Consider the following 10,665-nt stretch of genomic DNA (forward strand, 5'->3'; position numbering starts at 1 on the left):
AATCTACCAATCAAATCCAGCAGTTAGCAGTTCAGAGCACTTCAAAAGGTCGGTTCGGAGGAAAGCCCTGGATTCTCTCATCCCTCTCAAAGTTAGGGGACAAAATAGACCTCCATGGTTATGATTAGTGCTATGAGTAGTTGTACTGCTGACCATAATCATTGAGGTTGGAACAGTTGATTTAACAAACATGCATTTCATTTATTACCTGCTTTTGGGTACGTTTAGAAAATGGTGCTCAGATATCCACTTGCAAAATATGTAGCACATTTGTCTCCAAAGTTAATCATTGCTGAGTTATTTAACTCACACCTTAAGTTAGTTTCACACCGCAGCCCCTTTCTGAATGCAACTTAATGTAACTTATTTTTCACCTCCCTAATTTCCAGTGTTGGGATCTATAAATCAATCTGGTTTTATGGCAATGGAACATAACATTTAATATTTAATGTGCACCTTCAATGTTCCACTACAGTCAGAAAAACATCCCATTTCATCAGTGCAACATTAAGGTTTTGTTAAAGGGTTCAAACACTTCTCTATTTATGAAACAAGAAATGTCCACACCTCTAAGTAGGAGAGGGAACAAGCTTCAGACTGAACCGATGAAACAATGGAGGCTTTGGTTTCTGTATGCCATACCACCCACTTCCCTCCTTCCAGTGAGCTCACTGCTACTGAGCGCATTGTAATGGCAGAACTGCCTGGAACCACCGACTCGGAGGCGGGAACTTGTCCTCCGAGCGACAGAACCTACGTTTATGTAAGGTCTTAAGTATCTGTTGTGCTGTGCTAAACTTAAGTGTTAGGTTAGACGTGCATGATTGCCTCTGTGTGCACCGAGGAACTGGCCATCTGTTGGACATCACAATGTCATCGCAGTGAGAAATAGCAATGTTCAGCTTTTCCCTCTCGCGTAAAGCTTTTAAGTCTGGGAGCTCATTAAAAGAAAAATGAAACACTGATTCTGCAAAATGAAAAATCTGTCCTCTCTCTGAGGACTCAGTGTGGAAGGTTTTCTAAGGACATATTCAACCCTAATCCTACATGGAACATGGACTAAACAACTGCTCACAGGGTGGTTTTTTTACATTTCAGTGCTTCATTGCTGCCACAATAACATAATTCTATTATTTCCTGAAAAAAAAATATATTCAATTGTAAATATAGTAAAAGTATAACATGATTGCTGCACAGGTTTCTTGAAACATTTGATTATTTCAAGGACAACTTATATTACAGCAGTGAATCTCCTTAATGCTAAAAGACTGTGTGAACAAAATTGAACCATTTTCGTTCTACATCTACCACAGAATCTGTGCAAGTGAGGAAACAAAATCAGTGTGAGTGAGGAAAAATGTGGCAAGCCCTTGCATATAAGGAGAAAAAAACAAAAAGGGACAGCAAGCATACGCCAGTGCCACAGTCTAATGTACACGCACTCCTAACGTCACTTAGCTGCCACGGAAACCTGAGTCATGACCCACCCCTACGCTGCTGGGCGACTGCAGTGTAAACCACGCTAAAAAGGTCAGTTGTGTAACAGTATGTCCTCATACGTTCATCGGTGTGTCACGGAGGGATGCAGGCTGAGGGAGGGGGGCTGCTGTGGCAGCATCTCGACCTTGCAGTAAAAAAAAGGATGAATGAGCATCTTGGTGAATGAAATAAGCTGCAGAAATCTGTCATAGGCTGCTGGAGTCACATGGTGCTGGCTGCAGAGTCCTCAATGAACGCTGGTTGAACGAGTGCACTGCATGATAAGCTACTCTCCCCAAGACAGGCTACGTCTCCTCCTAATTTTTTGGCAAACAGCATCCAGCGTAGTAAGTGAATTAGACACTGCTAAATAAAGCTATGACACACTAATTCAGAGGAATGGATGGAAAAGTCTAAATTAGACCAGACAGGCACAATTATGGGAAAAGCTGGTGATAAAAGCATACTGAAATAAATAAAGTAAATTATCTGACAACAATACTCAAACAAACTCGACATCCCGATATTCATTTTCCTTGAGGAGAGAATTCTGAATAACTAGTAAAAACTGAAATACAGCCAGGCTTCATTGCATTATTCGGTTCTCTTTTTCTGTGGAAATGACAAAGAAATGACCCAGTTCCCAGTCCTAAAACAACCCCAATTTGTAGGTTTGCTTGTATAAGTAGCGCCACTAGAAGAGAGTCCATTCAACGATGCAGGTCGCAGACGAGCCAACAGCTCAGACACGGATTAAAACAATAGACTAAAGCCCGGGATGCTCCTGTAGCAGAGAACTGGGCTGCAAAAGCCTAGAACAGACATACAAGTGGGTCAGGATGTAGGGATGTACAGTCGGGGTGTAGGAGGAGAACATCACAGTGGCAGCACCGCTGGCAGGCGAGACGCTGAAGGAGGACAGCAGGATGGACCAGTTTTAGAAACACGGACATGGTAGTAAACACAAAACATGGTGATGAGTCAACGCTGAGGGAGGGTTGCCAAGGATACTACACCAGAGATTTGTAGAAGGTACAAGGAGCTTAAAATAGTTTATGGAGCAAAAGATTAGAAAAAAAAAAATTGTCAAGGATGACAAGGATGTCGTTTTTTTTTTCAGTGCAGCAGGAAAATCCTGTAGAAATAAACCAACATTTAAAAATGTTTCCTGCAGTGTGAGATATACGAGTGCCGTTATCACTCTGTGATTCAGTGTGATGGCTCATCTTACATGCCATGCTGGCAGATGCTTCGGCAGCCAATTTTTGAGAACAGCCCTAGGAAAACAGAAAAAAACTACAGGACCCATTTAGGTACGGGACACTTTGGAAGGGGATGAAATAGTGTTGATAAACAGTAAAAAGGTGGCACCAGCACATGGCCATGATTGCAAAACCACAAACGCAACACGACAAAAAAGTCTGAATTAAATCCCAAGTCACTACAACCCGTGTCCATGTGGACTCATCTGAATAGACCAGGTCTTATAATGTTACATTCACTACTCTGGTGGTCTTTAAGGCCATCAGGGTCAAAGACCAGAGTAACTGAGTTACACACTCAAACAACACCGTTAGTCTTTCACAAAGGGCGTGTATTTGCAGGCAAAGCTTAGCATAATAATACGTAGCGAGCAAAGTCTGGCTCTTGCTTTCCTAACATTTTCCCTGACTTCTTGTGGCATTTATGCTCCATATTCAAAAGTCATCTGTGACGTAATTATAAGTCAGCTTTTCAATATCCAACTAGCACATCTTACAGCTGAAACCTGCCCATCTATTGTCACGTAAAAACATTTCCTTATGAAAACACAGCATTCCCTTACGTGACCCCGACTTACTAAGACTATTTAGTCACCAAGAAGGAAATGTCCCCCGTTGCTGGCGGTGCCTACAAGCCCAGGAGGCTTTACACGACAGCACATCCCGTTCCTTACCCTGCAGGAACTCTACGGGGACAGTAAGTGGACCAAATCTCTTTGTCCTCATGGATTACGAAAAAGGAACCAAATGTTCCGATGAAATATCTGATTCACGCTTTCCTTTCTCAGCAGAATGCCTCCTAATCTGGAACTTCAGGGACTGGAGGCTTAAGTGCTGTTCAAGCTCTGTGCCGGCAGATTTTAGAGAGTGGCCGTACACTACTCAACTGTTATTGTGTTTATTTCCCCTCTTGTGGCTGAAGTCCTTCTTCTGTCGATGTGTCCTAGAAAACATGTTCCAACATCAACGAGAGGGGCGTTTTTTAGGGCTTTTGACATTCCACAGCGACTCCCCCGAGGACCGACTTAGATGCTCGGAGACTGAACGACTGCGATAATGGCTGCAACAGCATTGACTACATTTCCTGTTATTGAGATGCGGCGCAGGAACGACGGATAGTCCAGGGATATTATCAAAAGAAGAACAGCTGATTCATTTCCTAACTTTTGTTTTACCCCTAATTCATTGAAAACAGAACACTCGAAACACTCTTAACTTCTGTTCAACAAGAAATGCAGCTATTAAATAACAAAAAAAGGGTAACCAACTGGTTCTTGTTCTACTGAAATGTAGGAGGGTTTATGCAAGTTTATACACAGTAAATTATATTTTGACAATTGTTACTGTCAAACTATAAAAGGTAGCAACAGATTAAAAATGAGCTGCTCTACTCCAGTATCCTTTTAAGCAATCAGTTAGTCCCTATTGTGTTTTACTGGTGTGTTTTTCATCAAGGACAGTGGTTCCCAAAGTGGAAGAATGAATAAAAAAAGTAGATGCTTGGACACAGCTAGCATAATCAGGCGCCGCGTGCCAACTGGCATACCGGGCAAATGCTTGGGGGCCCAGGGCAGACGGGGGCCCCCCGAGGGCCGACCAACTTTTGCCATTCAAAGGACGATTTGCGATGACAGTAGTCGGTGGTGGAGAACTCTCACAGGGGGGCCCGCCTCCACCTCTCCCTGCGTCTTATGTAAACAAACCTGATGAGAGTGGACCTAACAAAATGAAGAGAAGCTAAGCATGCAAAAAAAATTTTTTTTTCTTTTTTTTAAAGCATCAAGAAAGTGTTAAGTAGCTCAGATAATACGCTAATTTAGCTCAGGGCAGCTCACTCTGTCCTGGTAATGTGGGGATGCAAAAATTCCTTATAAACCAAAGGGGACCCCAACTGAAAAAGTTTAGGAACCACTGATCTAGGACAAACTTTCAGGAGGAACATCATTAACATCTTACAAGCAAATGTTCAATTACATGTCAAGTATTGTAATCACTGGGTTGGTGTCACTGCTTCACAAAGCTTAAAACAGAACAAAACACATTTAAAATGCTGAAAGATATCCAGTGGCGTTTTGATATCGGGCCAGTTTGACAAACACATGAAGTAGAGTCACGTGCTGAACCAACTTGTTCTGCTTGCAAACGTGAACATTACGGTGCTTGCAGCGATGAACAGAGTCATTAAAATGATGCAGTAGCGCGCAAACACCCAGAAAGTCCATGACAACTACCTCTAAAGTGGCAACATGTGCAAATAAACCACAACAAACCCAAAGCTGACAATCAGATTGTTGGTAGAAAATATCTGTTTTTGAAACATATATAATAATAGATGGAGTAAATCATAAAGTCTGGACTGGACTTTCACGTGCCAGGTTTTGAGGGCCAAATCCACCTAAAGGCCTACAGTGTTAAGAACACAACAGTCAAGCAGGAAACAGTAACTGCTGTGGTACAAATACATCTGAAGGGCATCTGAGATATAAGCCGCACTTATGCAACAGTACACCCAAACCACAGCAGTACAAACCAGGGGTTAAGAAACTTTGACAGCACCTGTCAGTGACTAGAGAGGCTCCTCGGGGCCGAATAAGCAATGGCTGCATTCAATCTAAAGGACGGCTTACTCAGGACAATACAGAACCCTGGATTTGATCCTTGATTTCATTTTCAAATCCATGAGCGGAGAGCTTACAAAATGTAATTTACAAGTGAGATGTCATGTTCCAGATGCATTTTATAGTTGGAACTCAGTCAGGAATTACAAGGTTAAACAAAGCTTGGGGCCAACAGAGTAATGCATGTATTATCTGCAATTGCCCTACATACTCAAAATGTTTGCAAAGTATATAGACCGTCCTAAAAAAAAAGAAGTAATCCCAACATGGTGAAGCTGCAAGGCATCATGGGATTGTGTTCCACGAACTGGGGATGTTTCTACACTGCGATGCTGCAATGGCAACAGAACAGCTGCAGAGGAAGTGAGAGGGGACATGTTTCACTGGGTTTTTAATAAAAAACAGCCAGCAAGTGTTGTGACGCACCATTATGCCTGCTCTGCAGTGTCGGCAAAATACACTCACTGCAGAAAAAAGTAACAACAAAGCAAAAGAATCTACTAACTAACAATGCACAAACCTAGAAATTAGCTCCAGGCGACAACCCTGCAGGTCTTTGCCACTATGACACGTATCCACCTGATGTGTGGCTGCCCTAGTTTAAAAACACCCGGGGTTCTCCAGGTGTGAGCCTATTCTATCAACAATAAGCCCACAAGGTGGGTCATCTCCTGCTTACAAATCATGTAAGTGTGCCCTGCTATTATTAACATTTGTACCGCCAGGCAGCATGTGCAGAACTAGGTGTAGAAAGTCGCCATCTATTTATAGCCATCTGTTCTCCCAGTGTTCAATCCAGGCTGTGCTAAGGAGATTTAGACTGTGTATCCTCCCTCTTGCCGGCATTGAAAGCTGATTTCCACTTAAAGAAAATAGCACCTGTCTGGAACCTCGTGTAAAACAAAACAAAAAAAAAAAAACTCATAAGAACGCTACTTTATAAATAAATTAACCAGCACAAAAAGACAGGAAATATATAACTCGTCTGATTACATTTTTTGGCAAAAATTGACGGTTGTACAAATCATGATGACTGTGAAAGTAAGCATTTATACCATATTACAGTCAAACAGCAGCTGAGGCCACAACATTTCTAAGTAAATCACCCTTTCATGGTTATCAACAGGACCCAGTGTTTTTATGACATTAAAGAAGGAAGAGACATTCAACTGCTACACTCAAGGCTGCCATTTGACAGGTGTGAGCCCTGCTCTTACATCCAGCAGCCCCTTATCCTAAAGCTCTCTGGTAGAAACATGCAAGAGTGAAAAAGGCCGAAGAGACACTGAAAAGGGGAAATCAACACAGAGCATTGTGGCACAAGAAGTGACAGATAAGGGTCCTTTTAAAAACAAGGAAATAGAAAGAGGACATCACCAAAACAGACAGGAAGCCAGTCGGGAGCTAAAAGCTCTGCTCAGTGCTGAATTTTTTACAATGCAAATGTGCTACTAGCACCAAGCCTGCAGGACGACCTGGGTTTGACACAACAGGACAGCTATGGTGTTTGTACAGGGTATGAATGTGCAGCACAATGGCTCCAAACATCAATGAACATTGGAGACCTTTTTCAGTTCGAGTCAAAATCTAAATTAAACATAATGTGATCTATGTTGCAAAATGATAAACCATCAGTACAAATGTATCTTCTTGGAGAATCACTCATAATAAAGTTTAAAATTGTGATTCAAGTCAGTTCATTTTATCAGACATCAGCTGTGATGGCTATCTCGGGCCATGAAGTAAAAACCTTTCAAATACCCCACCAGTGTTACATAAGTCTGCATTCGCAACATGCAAAATTCATGCGGACTGAAAGTTTTACAGAAACTACAGGTACAGACACTTACCGCCATCACCAGCTCAAAGGGATGCTTGTACACCCGCACAGGGGACTGATACTTCTGCACCATGGTGGGGATTATAGTAACACCAACAACCTGGACAAACATGGACAGAAAATCCATAAAAACAGAGAGGATAAGTAACAGTCATGGGCATTTATTAGAGAACGCAATTAAGTAAATGTCTATTCTGGATGACTACTGGAATGAAGCCAGTTGCTTGTGTGTGTGGTAAGCTGCCCAAACCCAAACGTTGTTTATAGTGATGAGCAGCACAGGGAACTCTCCTGAGCCGTGACTGACAATCTCGCTGATCAATGGATGCAGCATTTCACGCCTAAATTATTACAGAACTGTGCCACTGCGATGGCCTTTCACTGCAAACTGCTGAGGATACAAGTTGGCAAAATACAGCTGCAGTCTCAGCTAACGTCCTCGTTAAAGCAACATATCACTCTATAGATGATACACAAACAGGTTCTGCTCATTCTTTGAAATGTAAAAAACATATCGGACGAGCTTGATCACTCACAGAGAGGTAAAAATATAAAAGCTTGTAACAGAATGTTCTAGATGCTACAAGATAAGTAGCAACATGCATTCACGCAAGACTCAAACAAGATTGTTTTGTTTGCTTGTTTATAACTTGACATAATTGTATGCAATATGAAGCTTATAGTAGATTTGTCAAGGCCCAGCTGAACATGCTGTTACATGTGTGTGGCTGAGCCGTGGGAGCAAGTCTGTCTGCAAAGAAGGGTGTGAGTGACTTCCTAGGGATCAGCACTGTGGCTACGAGGTGCAAAAAACAGCTATACTCAAAAGAAAAAACGTCCAAACCGAAAATAAAACTGCAGACTTTACAGCAACAAAACAAAGAAAACACTTTTCTGTGTGTTTTGTTGTTGAATTATCTGTGATCTTTTCTTTTAAGGTTTTTCTTCTGAGCTATTTTTTGTTCCATTCTGTTTCAGTTTGGCTGTTTTGTCCAGTGGTGTTTTGTTTTGCACCTCGGGAAAAATGTGGATCAGGAAAGGCAGACTATACTAACCAGCTAAGAGAAGGCAGTGCTAACAGATCACCACAGTATCTGCTTTAAACACTTTAAACAACTACTACAACTTCAAATAATTACCGTCATGATTCAGGATCAGTCAGCAACTTCACAGACGCCAAGAGAAAACAATGACCTTAGTAGGTGTTGACTGGTGATCAATTTCAAAATCATCCCATTCAGAAAGCTAAGCCTTCCTGTCTGTAAAGAGGTCAATACTCATGAACTGGAAGATTTGCAAACCAAACTGCTTTGACAAATACAACTGGCTGAATTACTTTCTGGACTTATTATCAATGGAAAAGGCAACCGCAATCCTCAAAGATAACGAAAATGACCAATTTGCCCCATGGGCTGTCATTAGACAACAGTTGAGAATAATGTGATAATGATATGACCTGATGTGTTAGTCACATGCTTCTTATTTTATTTGACTTACTCTTCTTTTAGAGCTGGACCTGAACTGACGCTAGAGGCTCCATCATTCTTAAAGTTTATCTGTACCAACCCTTCCCCCCACCCTCTTTTTTTTATTTATTTTTTATTGTTATTGTAATGTCTCTTTTTTATTTATTGTCTTTGTCTTCACTTTGAAAAATAAAAAATTATAAAAAAAAAAAAAACAGAAAGCTGAGACTCTTTACTGTTCCTTTCCTCCCGTTTAAACTGATTATTTTTCTCATTGCTTTGGGGCAGGAATACTAATGTTTTTACTGACGTGTATTTTGGTCTACTATAAGTATCTGTGTAATGAGGATCTTCAGTTTTGTTCAAACGTGTTTAGCGAAACTGCGCCTGTAAAATAAACCTTTACAAGAGCGAGACTAAATAAAAGCTGAAAATGAAACCAATATTTGTATTGAAATTCAACTGCTACAGTTATTGGTTTACACTGGCAACCGATATAACAACCCATTATACACCATCAAAATATGATGTGTGGCTTTTGACATTTGTTAGGTTTGGGAAGCAAATTTGGCTAAAAGTTGATTTACAAACATTTATATTATATAGGCTAATCTTGAGGTGCTTCCAAGCACCAGGGGAAACAATTATTGACAGTCAAAATAAAGAGCAGCCCTTCTTACAATCCCACCACTTTAAGGATGGTTCATTATAGAATGATAAAGTGTGACATAAACGTGTTTAATGGGTTAATAACACCCAGAATGGACCAGTAATTAGGTCACAGTGTTAGACGGCGCTTATTATCGTTAAGGCTGATTTATGGTTCTGCGTTACACCAACGCAGAAGCTACGGCGTCGCCGCGTACCCTACGCCGTAACTCTGCGTCGATTTAACGCGGAACCATAAATCAAGCTTTAGCCGACACAATAACAGTCCTGTTTACTGACACCAGCCCCGAATCTAACGCAAATTTTCCTGTCAATCTGACTCAAGACTCACACATTGTACTCACCGGCGAGCAGGGAGGCGGTATGAGCGTGTCCCGGGGTGTTGTGTTAATAGTTTGGTCTGCCCCAGCAGGACAGTCTCCCCATCCCCGGCTCTGACTGCAGCTAACTAGCTAGCCCTGTCTGCCGGTGCAAACACAGCGGGATGAGCAGCCGAGGAGATACTCTTCTCTCCGCAGACGAGCACCGTCGAGAACTGACACATCCAGCAGCAGATCGTCTCGGTGCAGCCCCAGTTCTGCCCTGTGATCAGCCTCAGCTCAGCCTCAGCCTCAGCTCTGCCACAGCGAGACAGCGGCTCTAGTCTCTCTGCTCTCAGTGCGTGAGTGTCGGAAGCCGTGGTTCCGCCCCCGCTCGTTGGCTCCGCCTCCTTTTTGACCCCGCCCCCTGTCGCCGTGGCCCCGCCCCCGGTCGCCGCAGACGATACTACTGTCTTCTGTTCAGATGATTGTTTCCAGAGCCTAATGGACAGTACTCGAGTTCAGAGGTGTCTTCAGTATTCACATTCATTACTCAGGTAGAAGTATAGATACTAGAGTCTAAAAATACTCCTGTAGAAGTTGAAGTATCAACTCAAGTTTTTCACTCAAGTAAAAGTATAAAAGTACTGGTTTCAAAACTACTAGTATAAAAGTAAAAGTAATGTAAGGCGGGAAAAAGCCATTAAGGACAAAAGCCATTGAAAATGAATGCAAATATATTAAAGAAGCATATATGTGTACTATTGAGCATTAACATGTGTTTCAGGGAGCAGAAGATATGATGACTAGTTGCCTATAAGTATTGTAATGGTGCAAAAAGTCAAACTTCAGAGGCATGTTATCATTTATCCTAATGTTTATTGGAATGTACATCCAAGTTTAGTTGCAGGAATCTGAGGGAACGGATGTAAGAACAAAACTGGACAAGAACATCTGAAACAACCACAACCAAATTCACTCTATCCGGATGGAGCAATTTAACTGGATAGTTTTTATTTAAAGGCCGAAATG

The 10,665-nt window shown here is 41.8% G+C and overlaps 1 protein-coding gene across 3 annotated transcripts in view; it reads right to left on the minus strand.

The window, feature by feature from the left end:
- The window catches only part of si:dkey-237i9.1 (SEC14-like protein 1), a 33,384-nt gene extending 23,446 nt beyond the window's left edge, over positions 1-9,938 (minus strand). For all 3 annotated transcript variants that reach the window (XM_061724688.1, XM_061724686.1, XM_061724687.1), the window contains exons 1-2: positions 9,679-9,938; positions 7,210-7,299 (exon numbers count right to left, since the gene is read on the minus strand). In XM_061724688.1, the coding sequence (XP_061580672.1) occupies positions 7,210-7,272 (63 nt within the window). In that variant the 5' untranslated portion in view covers positions 7,273-7,299; positions 9,679-9,938. The remainder of the gene's footprint in view (positions 1-7,209; positions 7,300-9,678) is intronic.
- Positions 9,939-10,665: the final 727 nt, after the last annotated feature.

Source organism: Cololabis saira, chromosome 1, assembly GCF_033807715.1.
Source record: "Cololabis saira isolate AMF1-May2022 chromosome 1, fColSai1.1, whole genome shotgun sequence".
Taxonomy (NCBI): Eukaryota; Metazoa; Chordata; class Actinopteri; order Beloniformes; family Belonidae; genus Cololabis; species Cololabis saira.